The 20,415-nt window shown below is 44.3% G+C and overlaps 1 protein-coding gene across 2 annotated transcripts in view; it reads right to left on the bottom strand.

Annotated features, from left to right (window-relative positions):
- agk (acylglycerol kinase) overlaps window positions 1-20,415 on the bottom strand; it is a 71,421-nt gene that overhangs the window by 25,032 nt on the left and 25,974 nt on the right. For both annotated transcript variants that reach the window (XM_072484660.1, XM_072484659.1), the window contains exons 5-8: window positions 4,680-4,772; window positions 2,215-2,247; window positions 1,533-1,627; window positions 568-637 (exon numbers count right to left, since the gene is read on the bottom strand). In XM_072484660.1, the coding sequence (XP_072340761.1) occupies window positions 568-637; window positions 1,533-1,627; window positions 2,215-2,247; window positions 4,680-4,772 (291 nt within the window). The remainder of the gene's footprint in view (window positions 1-567; window positions 638-1,532; window positions 1,628-2,214; window positions 2,248-4,679; window positions 4,773-20,415) is intronic.

Raw genomic sequence — 20,415 nt, 5'->3', positions numbered from 1 at the left:
CTCATCCTCGCCAAAGTCATGTGCAACCTGTGTACCACCTTAAATTGAATCAAACTCATCCTCACGCACAAGGAGGTTGTATTCACCCTGCGCATCACCTCACTCTACATCCTATCTCTCCCCCCCTCAACTAGTCCTCCCCTTTCTACTTAATCCGCACCACCCTGCTCCTCCAGCCACCCATATATGTCCCCAATCCTACCCTCCCCTTCCACATCTGGGAGCAGCAACCGCTCCAATAAAGTATACTCCAGCAGCTTGGGAAACCGTCTCCATCCCTTCCGCTCAAAGTCCCTTATTTGCATATACCTGAATTTGATTCCCTTTGGAAGCTCTACCCTCTCCTGTAGCTCTTCTAGACTTACAAGTCTCTCCTGCCCTCACCAGCCCCATCTCCTATACATGCCATCCGTCTGCCCTGGCTTAAACCCGTGATTCTCACACAGTGATGTTAGCACCGACATCCCTTCCACCCTGAAATGTCTCAACTGGTTTCACACCCTAATAGTGGACTGTACAACCGGGCTCTCCGTGTACCTCCTTGGTGACAGTGGCTCTCAGACTTACCTTTATTTCTAGTATGTCCAAGGGAACAGTCTCTCCTTTCACGATAGCAAGTGTGGCATTTAAGATGTGTCTGCAACACACAGCAGTGAAAAATATGACCAGGATGCACTGGAGATTGGGCTTAACTGCAGCAATTAAAATGCAAATTTTATCATCATGTATTTCAAACAAATGCTCAGGCAGCAAATCACTCTGAAGTCCTGTGATGGTTTATTTGGTTAACACATCACCTGTGTGAAACACAGGTTAGGAGTGAATCAGGTTCAAATTCCTAACCATGGTAAGCTAGCTGATGTCAGCCTGAATGATGAGAAGGGTTTATAACTGGCCTTCATCTTAAGCAAGGAAAGGAACAGGAGATGGCAAAAGAAAACAAATTAACCAGTGTCTCCTCCAGATTGCCACCTAGTCACTCCCGTTAACAGAATGGGCATCAGGTAATTTAAAAAAATCATCCTACATCTTAGTAACTTAGTCTAGTTGACATATGAAAAGTGGATGCTCAATGAGCTACTGGAGACAGGGTGGTACCTATAAGCCCACAACATGAGCCTGTGTCTTCATGGGAAAGGAGGAAGAAATTAACTCCTGAATTATCTGCAACACAGTCGAGGGGGCTTTCGACAAGTCCACCCCCAGCCTGCCTGCCTTCGTGCTAAATGCAGCAATGACTTTGGGAAACTGGACAGCATCAGAAGCCAATGGCGGCAGCAATGAGTGACCTCATCAGTCCTTTTACACAATAACACAGTATTAGCAATCACCTCCACAATAAGTTTGGTAACAATTTCAACACTGGGCACCATAAAATGGAATGTTATGTTCAGTAAACCAAGAGGAAAGCTGATGATCTGCACAATCACTTTTCATATAGTTGGGACACAAACCCAAGAACATGTTAGCTCATCAGCCAAACCATCTGTATCTCCTGATCAAAGTAACTCAGAACTTTAGTTGACATTTACCTGGCCTGTTCTTTGTTGGAAGGATACAAAACTTTGCTCAAGGAGTTCATCTTTCCCAATGGAATAAATCCTATGGGGATCTTGCTAAAGACAGCCTAAAAAGAGTAGAAACACTGGAAATATAAAAAAGGTTTTTTCCCCCATTTCCTTTCACCAGAACACCAGAGACAATGAGTGTTTTCATAATCACAATGTTTTGTCATCAGTGGTCAGCCGAGAGTCACAGTCGCTGAATAGCACTGCTTTTCCCTTCTCAAATCCAGGACTGTACCCCTGAAAATGACAAACATCTAAACAGGCTCATGGTTTAAACATGCCTCTGTGCTATAAAAGGTGCGAGTACATGTTTTTCAAAAACACAGTCATGTTCTGCTGTGTTTTATCTTAAATAGTAATGCACTGTCCTCCTCGAGTTTACACTAGACCTTGGTTCAAGGTTAGCAGAAGCATGTAGAAGAGATGTCACCACTGAAAGGTGTCAACAAACTTCTCACACTCCTGGAGAAATGGGGAAAAAAATATTTTTCCACATAAATGCTTGCCAATTAAAACCAAATTTTTCAGTCACATCAGTAAACTGTCAAAGTGGCAGAACTCTCAAACAGGAAATATGATTTATGGTCTGTGCATTTACACCAGCTATGGTCAGCTTGGACCAGGAACTGTGACATGAAATACTTACCTCATCCTCTCGCCGTAGAAGCCCAGTTATTACCTAATATCAAAAGAGGAAAAAAAAGTGAAAGCACCTTCCAGCAACTTCTAAACAGGGCCAGGGAAACAAATCATGAGCCCTGGTGCATTTCTAGTTTCCAGGCCTCCGGTCACATTATGTAACAAATTTTTAAAAGTTTGTCAATTGTGTTTGTTCTTGAATTTGAATTTCTTTGTACAAAATACCAATTCTATTAATTGAATATGCCCTGTTGAACTTGCATGCCCTGTTAACTTGTATGAACAATCAGCTCATCATAACACTCTGCACCACATTCATTTTCTTGCTGTCAAAGTCTCATTTGAACATCTAAATCTTTCATTTCATAACCTTTTACTGAAAGGACGTTGAATGGCATTTGTAAGTTTTAATCAATATAATTTGGAGTCAAGAACCATGCTTCTGCACAAAGAGAGCCACACACCATGGAATCTAAAATGTGGGTTACTACATCAGATAGGAGGGTCTTGTGGCGCAGCGGGTAGCGTCTGTATCTCTGGGATCAAGTCCCATTTCAGGGCTTTAAGGTCATGTAAGGTATGATTATAACATGGCCAAATAGGTTGATTATAGCCTGTAAATCCTGGTGACAGGTGGTAAATGTGGGAGAATTTCCTGGTCAGCAATACTGCAGAAGGCAACAACAATCCACAGTACTTTGTCAAGCATAATCATGGTCAATACAATGGAAGTCCATGGTTGCCAACACCCTCTTAGTCATGATATCTGATACAACACGGGTAAGAGAACAGCAGTAATTACTCGAGGATCAGTTATTTGTTTCCTTTAAAAATATAGAGCTATTTTATTTAGCGTTGAGAGCCGTTCCTGTGAATGCTTTCAAAGTTGCAGGTTTCAAATTAAAGTCCACATGATCACAATCAATAGTTACCTATTAGGAGTTGGATATTCAGGATCAATTAAAATGCACTGCAACAATGTTGTCCGATTGCTATTTTTTTAAAAAACATTGCCCAAAAACATAATTCGGAATTACTTGGAATATGCTGGACACGGTATAAATGTAACAGCAAATTACATTTTATAGGCTTAAATAGGGGAAGAACTTGAGGGGAAAATTTGAGTGGTAACCTCCAGGATGTTTGTAGTGGGGTTTCAGCTAAAGTAATGCCACTGAAGGGGAGGTAGTGGATTGTCTCTTTTGGAGATGGTTATGGTCTGGCACATGTGAGGCACCATGTCATTTGTCTCATGTCATTGTTGAGGTCTTGTTGCATTTGGACATAAACAACTACTTCAGTATCGGAGTCGTTGCAAATGGTGCTGAATGTTATGCAATTATCAGCGAACGTCCCAACTTCTGATCATATGATGGAGGGAAGGTCATTGATGAAGCACTGAAAATGGTTGGGCCTAAGTTATCCAGAGGAAGAAAAGGAGAAAGAGGAGGAAGAGGAGAAGGAAGAGGAGGAAGAGACATTCCCAATGACTCCAGTTTTGTGAGGGCTCCTTGATGCCATACTTGGTCAAATGCTGCCTTGTCAAGGGCAGACACTCTCACCTCACCGCTGGCGTTCAGCTCTTTTGTCTATGTTTGAACGAAAGCTGTATTGAGGGGAGGCCACCATGGAGAAACAACAAAAGACACATTTCATCCTGGAAATACTAAATTTTGGGAAAATCTATATGAGGCTTTTGCAGCAAAATCAAAGATGATGTGGGCAGATCAATTGCTGAGATTACAACAAAACATTTACTGCAAATATCTGCCAGTGCTTTACATACCCAGCCACTAGCAGATGCTCCCCTTTCCCATATGCATCAATCCTCAGTTTGGAGGGTAGCCACTCCACTGTCAATCTGCTAGGAAGTAACTCGGGGTGATTTGTCCAGACCTCCACTTGGCTCACCTCTTCAGAATCAAATTTGCATCCTACCACTCCCATGCACAACACACTGATTTGCCCAAGTACTATTACCACTGTAAGAAGTCTTACAACACCAGGTTAAAGCCCAACAGGTTTATTTGGAATCACGAGCTTTTGGAGTGTAGCTCCTTCATCAGGTGAGTGAAGAGGTAGGTTACACAAACACAGCATATATAGACAAAGCCAATGATGCAAGCTGATACTTTGAATGCAAGTCTTTGCAGGTAATTAAGTCTTTACAGGTCCAGGCAGTGTGACTGGAGAGAGGGATAATCACAGGTTAGAGGTGTGAATTGTCTCAAGCCAGGACAGTTGGTAAGATTGCACAAGCCCATTCCAGATGGTGGGGGGGTTAAATGTAATGACACATGAATCCAAGATCTCCACATCATATATTGCCGCTGATTAAGATTTGTGATGAAATTATTTTGTCAGTCTTGCAACTTCCCTTCCTGCCACTAGTATGCCATCCCAGTGAGTTTTATTGTTAAGGGCCATATGGGTGCATATGTGCAAAGCACAAACATTAAAGTTAGGCTATACCTCTTGTAAGGTGCCATCTCCTCCAGCAACAACAATCAGATCAGTGTCTTCCATCAGTTCCAACAGCTTTTTTGCTTGGCCCTCATAATCAGTCTGTAACAGGAACATGGACAACATCAGACATAAAACAACCACAAAACATTAAACACATTTCACTGCATTTCAAACACAATCCCCAAACAATATCAACTCCAACTGCCGATCAAGCAAACAAATTACACCTAAAAGACAGAAACTCAGGCACTTGGTAGCTCGTGAAGGAGATTAAACAATATATAACCGGAGGGAGAAAAATTATGTAAAAGGAGGTAATGAGAGTGATATCAAAAACAGAGGTGAAAGACCTCAGTGAGACTGATGAGGATAACAAGAAAAAAAACACAGAAAACAGAACGTGAAAGGATGCACCTTGTAACCATGTGTTACAGGTGGAATTTGTAAACCATGGAAGAAAATGTGTCACTTTCTGTTTAGTCACTTGCAGAGGTTAACAATACGTACAACACTAGCTCTTGAAATCTCACCTTACTTCCAAGTTAGTCTTTTTCATTAATCAGGAAATGTTCAGACATATTCAAATGTGCTACCAGATCAGAGAAAGGCTAATTTATATTTTTAAACTCTTGTCAAGTTGCTGCCAGTCTTCAGTCAGTGTTTTTGGTGTCAAACTCTCCCATTTTGCTGACTGCCTTACCGTCTCAAATAAAATCCTGGGATGGTGTTAAAGTGAAACTGGCTTTAGATTTTGGGGCGAAGTTAAGTTTTAGCATAGGTTAGTGAATTTATTTCGAGGGTTAAATTTACAATGTTGAATCCAACTATTTATTTCACGGGATGACTAACCATATGGATTTCCTGGAAACATAGAGGGAGGAAACAAGGGTGGATCGATTAAGGAAGCAGATGTACTTTGTAACAACACCTGGTTTATTGCTATTTCTGCCCAATGTTTGCTGATTTTGCCCACTAGACCATACCATCATGTTCTGTTGCTACTTAAGTCATGTTTTGTCTGTAACTGAGTAGAAATAAAGGAGAAAGTCTAAAGGTAAAAATACCATGTTATTGAACCAATTAATTTTATCAGATAATGTCAGGGTGGCATGGTGGTTAGCATTTCTACCTCTCAGTGCCAGGGACCCAGGTTCAATTCCGGCCTTGGGTAACTGTTGTGAAGTTTGTACTTTCTCCCGGTGACTGCGTGGGTTTTCTCCGGGTGCTCGGGTTTCCTCCCACAGTCCAAAGATGTGCAGGTTATGTAGATTGGCCATGCTAAATGAAATTTGCCCCTTAGTGTCCAAAGATGTGGAGGTTATGTGGGATTACAGGGATAGGGAGGGTGTGAGAAATGAACATTCTGTGTTGTTTTTACATGTATATACTCTGGTTCACAATTAAGATGTCAACAATGAAGCATGATGGGAAAATTAACATGTCAAGTTCTGAGTAAGCTATAGTGAGCAAATTATTATAACGATGTACCAGGATGACCTTCGGGGAAGAACAGGATGTACAATAACAGAACTTGCTAAGCAAGGGGGAGATAGCAGGTGCAAGCAGGGAGCCTCATTCTTATCTTTAACTGCGGGTCCAAGTATGTACCAGGAGCGGATAGAAATCACTATGCAAGGGAGAGACCAAATAAGGGATCACTAATAAGGGAACTGCCCTGTCTATAGTGTGTGGGATATGTCTCTCACGGATTGTTTCCCACGGATTGTATTTTCATGGATTGTATCTAACAAAGTGATGCTGTGTGAATTCTTTGTGTCTGCTATTGCTTACTGGAGGCACCCGCTCTTGCAAGATCGATAATAAATACTTCTTCAGAATTTGACTAAGTGTAAATTATTATCAAGTGAGCGGTGTTTCTCACAATTGGGGGCTCGTGGCCGGGATAGTTTTGATCGAGGGGGGCGGCTCAAGAGGAACCGAGAAGACGCGTCCTGTTATTTAAACGGTCTCGTACTTCATCTTGAGTAGTTACCCACGGTCAACTGAACACGTTCCTAGGGTAATCATTCTGAAGAAGTAAATAACGGATTATAGTGGCAGGCACACCGTGAAAGTGAAAGTCAGGCAACTCTGTGCACGGAGCAAGGTAAGAAAAACGACTTTTAAGTACTACCTTGTTGACTTGGGTTCGTATCTAAACATCCGCAAGGGCGGATTGATGATATAAGGACTCTGGAGTTTATATCTAGACATCCGTAAAAGTGTATGGGCGGATTGATGATATAAGTACTTTCAGGATTGTGATTGTTTTGACGGACCGGTCATAACTAGACACTTTACTTAGAAATAAGTGAAAGTTGAGTACATTACAATGGGAAGTAAAAACTCGAAACAAGGAGACGGCGCTGATAAGAGAATCCCTAAGAATATCCCACCAGAAAGTCCAGTGGGTCGGATGTTAGTGAATTGGGATTTTGAGAGCCACGTACAAAAAAATAAGGACAGGAAAACAATGATAAAATTTTGTTGCTTCACATGGATAAAAGAAGCAATCCGTAAACCCTCAGTCTTTTGGCCGAAATACGGTTCGGACGAAGATTGGGTGTGCCAAATTTTGAATATATATGTCAATGATAAAAAACCCTGTTCCGATAAAGAAGTAAGCTACGCGAGTTGTTGGCTTCCTAGCAGGAACGCCACCCGAATATATCCATTAATCCCACAGGGCGAAGACGTTCCCACCGCCCCTCTTAAACAATGGGACGTCCTAGATAATTTGCCACCTCCTTATAAGAATAAGTCAAACGACAAGGACTCGCCAAATGACCAACAAATGAATAAAGGCAAATCAGAGAAAGTCCCTGAAAAAGAAGGAGAGAGTCAAATGATATTAAGATCCACGAAAGGACAGGGAAAGGAACCAGAAATAACAAAAATGAACCTCCTTCGGGAAGTCCCTATTGGAGAGGGAGAAGTAGGATTTGTAAATTCTCCTTTAAATTCAGAAGTTAGAGCATTCAAAAAAAAAGATATCTATGTACGTTAATGGAAGACCCCTTAGGACTGGCGGAACAATTCAATCAGTTCTTAGGTCCTAATGTATACACATGGACCGAATTAATGTCCATTATGAGTATCCTATTCACGGGGGAAGAAAGGGGTATGATTAGAAGAGCAGGCATGGGACTGTGGGAGAATAAACACCCGACAGGGGGAAGCGAACCAGACAGAGAGAGAGAGATACAGAGAGAGACAGACAGAGAGATACAGAGAGAGAAAGAGACAGAGAGAGAGAGTTACAGAGAACAGAGAGAGAGAGAGACAAAGAGATACAGAGAGAGAGAGAGAGAGAGAGAGAGACAGGCAGAGAGAGAGCGATACAGAGACTGAGAGAGATACAGAGAGAGACAGAGAGAGACACAGAGAGTCAGAGAGAGAGTCAGAGAGAGACAGACAGAGAGATACAGAGAGAGAAAGAGACAGAGAGATACAGAGAGAGAGAGAGATACAGAGAGAGAGAGAGAGACAGAGAGAGACAGAGAGAGAGAGAGAGGCAGGCAGAGAGAGATACAGAGACTGAGAGAGCGACAGAGCGAGAGGCAGAGAGACAGATAGAGATACAGAGAGAGAAAGAGACAGAGAGAGACAGAGATACAGAGAACAGAGAGAGAGAGAGAGAGACAGAGAAGGCTGCAACATGCCTGGAGTCACTGTTTCAATACAGAGAGAGAGAGAGAGAGAGAGAGACAGTTTGTTACAGAGAAGGCTGCAAATACTGAACTATCACCCGTGGGAAGGCTGAAATAAGCTTACCCTACAACCATTCGGGAGCAAATAGTTCCCCGATACGGGTTGGTAGAAAATATAGACTCGGACAGGGGAAGTCACTTTACCTCTAAGGTCTTATCAACCGCAGTGTCAGTTCCCCGTCCGGCAAGTTCCCAATATAGCATACAACCCTGCCAACCGCAGGGGCCCAACAACCAGGCATTTCAAAATAATTATTATAATTAATAAATTAATCAAATTTGATACTACTGATTCAGTAACATTTCAATAATAGTATTTCAGCTCAAATTCATCGATTGGAAGGGTTGGATTGCTGCCAAATTCCCGTTATCAGATGTCCTTGAACGATCTGTTCTTTTTAATCAAAGTTGTTTTGTTTTGTTTTTAAGACCAGCTTCCACATGGTTTGAAGTTTTGATTTCCAGGCTAATTCTAAACATTTATTTTAAAATATCAAACACAATAACTTATTAAACATATAGGTTTTCTGTAGATGAATTCGTCGATTCTATTAAAGAAGGCACTACTAGAAGTTTGGAGATAAATTGGGGCTTCCACACTCCTTGGCACCCCCCCTCATCGGGAGGGGTGGAAAGGATGAATCAAACCCTTGAAAATCATTTGTCAAAAATAATACTAGAAACTAGGCTTCCTTGGACAAAATGCTTACTGATAGCCCTTCTAAGAATCCGAACGGCTCCAAGAAAAGATTTGGGGTTGTCCCCATATGAAATGTTGTTCGAATTGCCATACCTTGGAACAATGCGGGAATTGCCCATTGCAGAATGTAAAGATATCTATGTAAAGAAATATATACTGGCACTGTTCCTCATTATCATTCCTCAGGAGACAAGGACTGCTAGCACAGACACCTCCCCATGAATTCGCAGTCCACAAATTTAAACCAGGAGATTGGGTACTGGTGAAATCGTGGAAAGAAACCAAGCTTCAACCCACTTTGGACGGACCGTTCCTGGTTTTGTTAACCACAGAGACTGCCATACGAACCGTGGAAAAAGGTTGGACTCATTACAGCAGAACGAAGGGTCCCGTTAAATCACCGCCTGAACAGGAACAATGGTATGTGGAGGCCACTGAGGAACCATTTAAGATAAGATTGAAAAGACACTAAATCCTGAACTGTTCAATAATATGTCGAAACTACAGCTAAAATGGACTATGTAATGTATAATAATATGATGCGGGAGTTCGGAATCGGTCATATGATTACATTGACAATCCCAGAAAGTCGGTACCCTCAGGTAATACGGACTGATCTGTGCACCCTCAGACTGCGAGTCAGCGGGGAAGGGAAAGGAGTTTAGGGTAGATTCTCTTCATTATTACCGAGGGGGGATGATTACGGAGAGGGAGGGTTGGCTGAAAAGGTTCTGCCAATTCCCAGAGGGGCACCACCGGTCGTATCCATTCACCAGATTAATGGAAATTCCCCCTCAACGTGCAAGGCTGAAACTTGTCACCCCGCATACATCACCGTAAAACACACGGCCTGGGTTGAGACAGGCAATAGGGTTTGTTCACTTAGACACAAGATATTCGGGGTAAACATGAGAAATGGCAAGACTGAATGCTGCTTCCGTATCTCATTAGACCAGGGAGCAACTCCCACTAATGAAACTAGGGACGACAAGGCGGAGACAGAACAGGGAGTCAAAATAATTGAAGTAAAAGATTTAGAGCAAGCCTTTGAGATAGAGACCGGCTATGAGGAACAGAATGCGTGGATTGAGTGGGTGAGGTATTCGGCCCAGACGCTGAAGAAAGACAATTGTTATGCTTGCGCATCAGGTAGACCACAGGCCCATATGGAGCCCTTTCCACTGGGGTGGGCAGACAATAGAGGGAGTATGGAATGCATGATGGCCTTGTACCAAGATGCGACAGCCTGGGGCAACAAGGCCTGCACTGCCCTATCTCTGATGTTGCCTCCTGTTAATAAGAAACTATCAGCAAACCCTCCCTCCTTCTTGGTTACCGTGACGCATCACAAATCGTGTATAAGTTGTTCTGATACGGGGCTAAGTAAAGATATGGGAGAACTCAAGACTTGTATTGAGACTAAGAACGTGACCACCCAGGGCAATTACTCATCACTAAAAATACCACGTGCAGATTTATGGTGGTATTGCGGAGGAAAGATTCTAAGACCCACTCTACCCCCCCAATGGAAAGGGACATGCGCATTAGTTCAGCTCGCCATTCCGTTCAGTATAGCCTATGAAAGACAAGAGGAGAGGGGGAGTGTAAAAGGGGGACGATCTAAACGGGGCATACCCACCTCATTTGATGACAGGATTTACCTGGACTCGGTTGGCATTCCTAGAGGAGTACCAGATGAGTTCAAAGCCCGAAATCAGATTGCAGCTGAGTTCGAGTCCCTCTTCTGGTGGGTTACGATCAATAAGAATGTGGATTGGATAAACTATATATACTATAATCAACAGAGGTTCATCAATTATACCAGGGATGCCGTGAAGGGCATAGCAGAACAACTGGATGCAACCAGTAGAATGGCCTGGGAGAATAGATTGGCTCTGGATATGATTTTGGCAGAGAAAGGTGTTGTATGCGTTATGCTCAAAGGACAGTGTTGCACGTTTATCCCCAACAATACGGCACCCGACGGATCGATTACCCGTGCGCTACAAGGGTTAACCACTCTGGCTGTGGTAATGGCAGACAACTCAGGGCAGACACATCCATGACTGGATGGCTTGAATCAATGTTTGGGAAATGGAAAGGGTTAATTGTATCCATCCTCACCTCCATCATCGTGGTGATAGGAGCATTGGCGGCAATAGGCTGTTGCATCATCCCGTGCGTAAGAGGCTTGGTGCAGAGGCTCATCGAAACAGCCTTGACCAAGCAGATGCCATTACCCCTGGGTAAAGGAGGCCAGGATACAATTTGCCTACTAGAAAGTGGGGAGCCTGAAGGAGAGGACGGCCCCATAGAAAGGGAAGTTGAGAGGATGTTTGACAATTTTGGGGTAGGTTAGAAGAGGCTACGAAGTGTAAAAAGCAACAACAGTAAAAAGAAAAAAATGGGGATTTGTGAGAAATGAACATTCTGTGTTGTTTTTACATGTATATACTCTGGTTCACAATTAAGATGTCAACAATGAAGCATAATGGGAAAATTAACATGTCAAGTTCTGAGTAAGCTATAGTGAGCAAATTATTATAACGATGTACCAGGATGACCTTCGGGGAAGAACAGGATGTACAATAACAGAACTTGCTAAGCAAGGGGGAGATAGCAGATGCAAGTAGGGGGCCTCATTCTTATCTTTAACTGCGGGTCCAAGTATGTACCAGGAGCGGATAGAAATCACTATGCAAGGGAGAGACCAAATAAGGGATCACTAATAAGGGAACTGCCCTGTCTATTGTGTGTGGGATGTGTTTCTCACGGATTGTTTCCCACGGATTGTATTTTCATGGATTGTATATAACAAAGTGATGCTGTGTGAATTCTTTGTGTCTGCTATTGCTTACTGGAGGCACCCGCTCTTGCAAGATCGATAATAAATACTTCTTCAGAATTTGACTAAGTGTAAATTATTAACAGGTGAGCGGTGTTTCTCACAAGGGGAAGTGGGCCTAGGTAGAGTACTCTTTCAGAGGTTAGTGCAGACTCAATGGGTCTCCTTCTGCACCGGTAGAAATTCTATGATAACCATCAGCAAATGTTTATGAAAGTCTTTTTATCCTGTTCTCGCATTCATTCAATGACAACAAAATAGGTCACTCCTTCAACTAAAAGCTATATATATGGTGGCAGCACACAAGGCCATTATCATAAATCATTTTCCTTTTCTCTTTGGCCAATTTCCTCAGAGGAGCCTGGCCAGGTCCCACTGCATTGAACATACCAACCCGTACTTCATAAAACTTCTACGCCTCCCAAAAATGAGTTCAGATAAATTCACACTCAGGGATTGAAGATACTAGTCCAGAGAGAGTGCACTAAGGGATTGAAGGTGACAAGGAAATATATGAATCAATAGAATTCATACGTATTTGGATTATACTTTAGAATTGAGAAAGCGGAAACATATTCAAGTATAGTCATTTCTACTTGAATTATATACATGGCCAGCACTTGCTGACGCTTTGATTTCAACAGGTGTTGAACAGACCTCAGCTGCAGCACGCACAAAATAACACTGGGGCCTTTCAAATTCTCTTCACACTAAGCAAAGATTTAAAAAAAGCTTGAAAGTCATTTTCAAAGGAATCTTAAAGCTTTTATGATGGCATCATCTGTCCTTTTTTACTCAGGAGTTATTCTTAAAGTCTTACCGTAGCAAATTAGAAAAACAGACTGTAAAAAATCTATACTTCGATAAAAAGTTTTAAATCACTTCTTTAGAAATAAAAACAATTGGAAAAAAATAGGAAATATATTAACAGCATATTTTAGGACATGACAACCATATACTGGCTCACAGTATTTTAACAAATAAATAAGAGAATAATGACACACCCAAGAGGAAGAGTTAATAAAAGAGGCAACGCCCATTGCTGCTAAAGAATGATGTAATCTGATTTAGGAAGGCATAACTGCTCCAGATTCTTTTCAGAACATCAGAGACATTGTACAAAAAGTACTGAGAACCCGTTCAATGTTTCTCCAGTTATCAAGGAGTTGGAAATCGTAAAGCAGACAGCTTTTGGTCCAACTGCCCCAACAACTGATCCACTCTGGATTCAGGTAGAGTTGCGTTGAATATTGATGAGTGTTCGTAACGAGATATGTGTTTTTGCAGTTTCTTGCATTAGAACTAAGACTATGGGTGAGATTCTCCCTTTGGGCGATTATGTTCCCTCCCATCAGAGAATTGCTACCAATTTACGACCCCCCCTGGAAGCGCAAATCGGGAGGTAATTCAGTATCCCTCGCCATGGAAAGTTATGAAAGGCTAGGAATATGAGGGATCCCGAGGAAATCCGGCCATCGGGCCACTAGTTTGAGAATGAATGAGAATTGTATATCGTAGCTTATTGTATAATTAAAACTTTTGTTGCTTCCATTATCGTTTCCTTGTGGTCACTGTGTCTGGATCTAACACTGACAATGAGGATAAAGTGGAGCTGCCACCGGCGCCATCTTCTCAGAACTTGGCCTACTTTTCATAGACCTCAGGAGGCCGCCTTACCAACAGCAGACATGCCACACATAAGAAAGTGGGAGGTTTTCGATGCAGGTACAGATGATTGGTCACAGTATGTGAATGCAATATTCTTTTCACACCAATGCCATCTTTGGGGTGAGCTCCAGGTGGTCATCCACCTCGCGGCTTACAGGACTGCCACGTACAGCATGATCAACAGCCTGATGTACCCGACCCACGGTCATTTGCGGACTTGGTCACATTGGTGGGTGAACATTTCAACCCCAGGCCACCCATTATTGTTTGGACTTTCCGTTTCCATACCACCGCCCAGGTCAAGGGGCAATCCATGCCTGAAATTTTTGGCTCACCTGCGGGCTTGCAGAGTTCTGCGAATTTGGCACAGGCTGGTTTGCATCATTCTCAATACGGCAACTCAGAAAACTATTAGCTAAGTCATGGCTGGACCTGAAGAGAGCAATCGAAATAGCTTTATCCCACAAGGCATGCAGGAGTTACAGGCATGGAAGTCCTCAGTCTAGGGTGTTCAACCGCCTGCAGAGAAACACCTTCTCGGTCAGATGATTCCAACCCCCGACCCTGGGGGGCGAAACCGCCGAGAGCTGGAGCAAGGGTGGAGGGGCCAAGATGCTAAACGGGCGTTTTTCCTGACCCGGAACAGAAGGCTCCCAGGACCGTGGTAAGAGGCGCCAGAAAGAGGCTCACCCTCCCATCACCCCTCCAGATACAACCACCCCCCCTGGGCTCAGACATTTTTTGTGGACGAGACTGCTGACGACTGCCAACGGCTGGATTGCATCGCTACACCAAAGATAGCACCAATACGAGTCACGCTCCGCCACCCGATCTTGATGGAGATGGCTACAGGAGATGCTGTCTCCGTCGTCAGCCGCTTCACTTACAATCGGATCCGGTCGAGGATTCAAGCCTCATCTTTGCAAGATACATTGAAGCCAACTATACAGAAGAGCCGTCAACGATTGCCAGAATCTCAGTGGTTCCCATCGAGTACGGACAGCAATCAGTCTGTTTGCCATTAAGCGTGGTACGAGGTGGTGGCCCTAGCTTACTGGGCCAAGATAGGCTAAAAGTTTTCCCTCTCGACTGGCAGCGGGTTTGCCAAATGTGCCCAGATGGGCCAGGCGCCATACTGGCGAATTCCCCGAGGTGGTCCAGGAGGGGTCGAGTACCATCCGGGGGCTGGGGTCCATGGCAAATATCAGCATAGACCTATATCAGCAGCGGAGTCATTTTCGAGGTAAAGAAACAGCTCTCGTCTTCATGCCTGCTTATGCACTGACCCTGCCAAACCGCTGACGCTTCGCCATACAGCGTGGAGATTTTTTGGCTCACCGAATGGATAACGGCACAGAACAGCCCATCGCATTTGCCTTTCAGACTTTCACGGTATTGCCGATACATAAACCGTTGCTGAGGTTGTTCAAAGAGGACAGGACAGTCTCTCCCGTACAGATCCAGCGATGGGCATTACTGTTGCCGGCTTACGAGTATGTAGAATTTACAGTGCAGACGTTAGAAATCTGAAAAATTCAGCCCATCGAGTCTGCACCCACCCTTGGAAAGAGCATCCCACATAATCCCACACCTCCACGCCATCTCCGTATCCCAATAACTCCACCTAACCTTTTTTGGACACAAAGGGCAATTTAACATGGCGGCCAATCCACCTAATCTGCACTTCTTTGGGCAGTGGGAGGAAACCGGAGCACCTGGAGGAAACCCACGCAGACACGGGGAGAAAGTGCAAACTCCACACAGACAGTCACCTGAGGCTGGAGTTAAACCCGGGTCCCTGGAGCTGTGATGCAGCAGTGCTAACCACTGTGCTACCATGCTACCAGAAATGCTAACTTGTTTTTCTCTCTATAGATGCTGCCTGATCTACTGAGAGTTTCAGCATTTTCTGTTTGAATTTCAGATTTCTAACATCCACAGTATTTTGGTTTTGAATATTCACATAGTGGAACCCTTTCTGGCTCTTATAGACAATGACATTGTACAAGGAACTGTACAGGTGCAATCAGTTTTCCCCTGGATCAATCAGAAACCACTCCTTCATACCATACTGCTGCAGTAATTCACCTATAATAATGTCCCTGACAGTATCGGTAGAAGTGACCACCGCACAGTCCTTGTGGAGACAAAGCCCAGTCTTCACATATCCTCCATCGTGTTGTCTGGCACTACCACGGAGCTAAATGGGATAGACTTCGAACAGATCTAGCGATTCCACAACAAATGTATCAGATCCAAGCTCTGCAGTCCTGCCACATCCAGGCGTGAATGGTGGTGGACAATTAAACAACTCACTGGAGGAGGAGACTCCACAAATATCCCCATCCTCAATGATGGAGGAGCCCAGCAAATATGTGCAAAAGGCTGAGGCATTCACAACAATCTTCAGCCAGAAGCGCCGAGTCGGATGATCCATCTCGGTCTCCTCCAGAGGTCCCCAGTATCACAGATGTCAGTCTTCAGCCAATACTATTCACTCCCCTTCATATCAAGAAATGGCTGAAGGCACTGGCTACTGCAAAGGCTATGGGCCCTGACAATATCCCTGTAATAGTGCTGAAGACCTGTGCTCCAGACCGCACCCCTAGCCAAGCTGTTCCAGTACATCTAGAATACTGGCATCTACCTGGCAATGTGAAAATTGCCCAGGTGTGTCCTGTACACGAGAAACAGGACAAATCCAACCCAGTCAATTAGCCTATCAGTCTACTCACCAGCATCAGCAAAGTGAGTGCAGTAGCCAGGGGGCTGTCGGGAAGGTAAGTTTCCCGTTTTAAAAACTTACCTTACAGGAGCAGCGAGAGGGAGAAGCTGAGTGGGAGCGATCGAATTGCTCTCTGGGAAGGTGAGTGAACCGATATATTTGGGCAGCAGCTGAACCCAAGACACTACACGTGTAGTGTCTCCCACCCGCCCTCCTCCTCTAACCCAAAAAAAAAAGACTGTGGTATGTTGATAAGGTAAGGTTTTTCTATTTCTATTTATCGTGTGATTGGTAACAATTTTTCTTTTTTCCCCCCTTTTTCATTTATCTATTATTTGATATTATAGTTGGACTAAGTTAAGCTTAAAATTAAAAATGGCAGGAGATCTCAGACCCGTGTCATGTTCCTCTTGCTCAATGTGGGAGCTCAGGGACGCGGCCGATGCCCCTGACTCCTTCACGTGCGGGAAGTGTGTCCAGCTGCAGCTCGTTAGACCGCATGACGGCTCTGGAGCTGCGGATGGACTCACTTTGGAGCACCCGTGATGCTGAGGAGGTCGTAGATAGTACGTGAAGCGAATTGGTCACACCACAGATTAGGATTGCTGAGGGAGAAAGGGAATGGATGACCAAAAGGCAGAGAAAAAAGCAGGAAGGCAGTGCAGGTGTCCCCTGCGGTCATCTCCCTCCAAAACAGGTATACCGTTTTGGATACTGTTGGGGGAGATGGCTCACCAGGGGAAGGCAGCAGTAGCCAGGTTCATGGCACCGTGGCTGGCTCTGCTGTACAGAAGGGCGGGAAAAAGAGTGGAAGGGCTATAGTCATAGGGGATTCAATTGTAAGGGGAGTAGATAGGCGGTTCTGTGGTTGAAAACGCGACTCCCAAATGTATGTTGCCTCCCAGGTGCATGGGTCAGGGATGTCTCAGATAGGCTGCAGAACATTCTGAAGGGGGAGGGTGAACAGCCAGTTGTCGTAGTGCATATAGGCACCAATGATATAGGTAAAAAACGGGATGAGGCCCTATAAGCAGAATTTAGGGAGTTAGGAGCCAAGTTAAAAAGTCGGACCTCAGAGGTAGTAATCTCAGGATTGCTACCAGTGCCACGTGGTAGTCAGAGTAGAAATGAAAGAATAGGCAGGATGAATGTGTGGCTTGAGAGATAGTGCAGGAGGGAGGGGTTCAGATTTTTGGGACATTGGGACCGGTTCTGGGGGAGGTGCGACTACTACAAATTGGACGGTCTACACCTGGGCCGGACTGGAACCAATGTCCTTGGGGGTGCTTTTGCTAACGCTGTTGGGGAGGGTTTAAATTAATGTGGTAGGGGGATGGGAACCAAATGAGGAGGTTAATGGACAGTAAGGAGGTAGTAACTAAAGCCTGAAAGGAACTAGATCATGAAGTCAGCGTGACTAAGGGGAAGAGTAGGCAGGGAGCAGATGATGAACGCAAAGGGACTGGTGGTCGGAGGTGCATTTGTTTTAATGCGAGAAGTGTAGTAGGTAAGGCAGATGAACTTAGGGTTTGGATTAGTACCTGGGAATATGATGGTATTGCTATTACTGAGACTTGGTTGTGGGAAGGGCATGATTGCCAACTAAATATCCCAGGATATCGATGCTTCAGGCAGGATAGAGAGGTAAAAGGGTTGGAGGAGTTGCATTACTGGCCATAGAGGATATCACAGCTGTGCTGAAGGAGGGCACTATGGAGGACTCGAGCAGTGAGGCGATATGGGCAGAGCTCAGAAATAGGAAGGGTGCGGTAACAATGTTGGGGCTGTACTACAGACCTCCCAACAGCGAGCGTGAGATAGAGGTACAAATATGTAAACAGATTATGGAAAGATGTAGGAGCAACAGGGTGGTGGTGAGAGGAGATTTTAATTTTCCCAACATTGACTGGGATACACTTAGTGTTAGAGATCTAGATGGAGCAGAATTTGTAAGGAGCATCCAGGAGGGTTTTCTAGAGCAGTATGTAATTAGTCCAACTCGGGAAGGGGCCATACTGGACCTGGTGTTGGGGAATGAACCCGGCCAGGTGGTTGAAGTTTTAGTAGGGGATTACTTTGGAAATAGTGATCACAATTCCATAAGTTTTAGAATACTCATGGACAAAGACGAGAGTGGTCCTAAAGGAAGAGTGCTAAATTGAGGGAAGGCCAACTATACCAAAATTCGGCAGGAGCTGGGAATGTGGATTGGGAGCAGCTGTTTGAAGGTAAATCCACATTTGATATGTGGGAGGCTTTTAAAGAGAGGTTGATTAGAGTGCAGGACAGACATGTCCCTGTGAAAATGATGATAGAAATGGCAAGATTAGGGAACCATGGATGACAGGTGAAATTGAGAGACTAGCTAAGAGGAAAAAGGAAGCATACATAAGGTCTAGGCGACTGAAGAAAGACGAAGCTTTGAAAGAATATCGGGAATGTAGGACCAATCTGAAACGAGGAATCAAGAGGGCTAAAAGGGGTCATTAAATATCTTTAGTAAACAGGGTTAAGGAAAATCCCAAAGCCTTTTATTCATATGTAAGGAGCAAGAGGGTAATTAGAGAAAGGGTTGGCTCACTCAAGGACAGAGGAGGAAAGTTATGCGTGGAGTCAGAGAAAATGGGTGAGATTCTTAATGAGTACTTTGCATCGGTATTCACCGAGGAGAGGGACATGACGAATGTTGAGGTTAGGGATAGATGTTTAATTACTCTAGGTCAAGTCGGCATAAGGAGGGAGGATGTGTTGGGTATTCTAAAAAGGCATTAAGGTGGACAAGTCCCCAGGTCCGGATGGGATCTATCCCAGGTTACTGAGGGATGTGAGGGAGGAAATAGCTGGGGCCTTAACAGATATCCTTGCAGCATCCTTGAACACGGGTGAGGTACCGGAGGACTGGAGAATTGCCAATGTTGTCCCCTTGTTTAAGAAGGGTAGCAGGGATAATCCAGGTAATTATAGACCAGTGAGCCTGACGTCAGTGGTAGGGAAGCTGCTGGAGAAGATACTGTGGGATAGGATCTATTCCCATTTGGAAGAAAATGGGCTTATCAATGATAGGCAACATGGTTTTGTGCAGGGAAGGTCATGTCTTACCAACTTAATAGAATTCTTTGAGGAAGTGACAAAGTTGATTGATGAGGGAAGGGCTGTAGATGTCATATACATGGAATTCAGCAAGGCGGTTGATAAGGTTCCCCTTGGTAGGCTGATGGAGAAAGTGAAGTCTCATGGGGTCCAGGGTGTACTAGCTAGATGGATAAAGAACTGGCTGGGCAACAGGAGACAGAGAGCAGTAGTGGAAGGGAATTTCTCAAAATGGAGAACTGTGACCAGTGGTGTTCTACAGGGATCCGTGCTGGGACCACTGTCGTTTGTGATATACATAAATGATCTGGAGGAAGGTATAGGTGGTCTGATTAGCAAGTTTGCAGATGACACTAAGATTGGTGGAGTAGCAGATAGTGAAGGGGACTGTCAGAGAATACAGCAGAATATAGATAGATTGGAGAAATGGCAGATGGAGTTCAATCCGGGCAAATGCGAGGTGATGCATTTTGGAAGATCGAATTCAAGAGCGAACTATACGGTAAATGAAAAAGCCCTGGTGAAAATTGATGTACAGAGAGATCTGGGTGGTCAAGTCCATTGTACCCTGAAGGTGGCTGCGCAGGTCGATATAGTGGTCAAGAAGGCATACGGCATGCTTTCCTTCATCGGAAGGGGTATTGAGTACAAGAGTTGGCAGGTCATGTTACAGTTGTATAAGACTTTGGTTCGGCCACATTCGGAATACTGCGTACAGTTCTGGTCGCCACATTCCCAAAAGGATGTGGATGCTTTGGAGAAGGTGCAGAGGAGGTTCACCAGGATGTTGCCTGGTATGGAGGGCGCTAGCTATGAAGAGAGGTTGAGTAGATTAGGATTATTTTCATTAGAAAGACGGAGGTTGAGGGGGGACCTCATTGAGGTCTACAAAATCATGCGAGGTATAGACAGGGTGGATAGCAAGAAGCTTTTTCCCCAGAGTGGGGGACTCAATTACTAGGTCACGAGTTCAAGGTGAGAGGGAAAAGTTTCAGGGAGATATA

The sequence above is a fragment of the Scyliorhinus torazame genome, chromosome 19 (genome assembly GCF_047496885.1).
Source record: "Scyliorhinus torazame isolate Kashiwa2021f chromosome 19, sScyTor2.1, whole genome shotgun sequence".
Taxonomy (NCBI): domain Eukaryota; kingdom Metazoa; phylum Chordata; class Chondrichthyes; order Carcharhiniformes; family Scyliorhinidae; genus Scyliorhinus; species Scyliorhinus torazame.
This window is presented reverse-complemented; position numbering and strand designations above follow the sequence as displayed.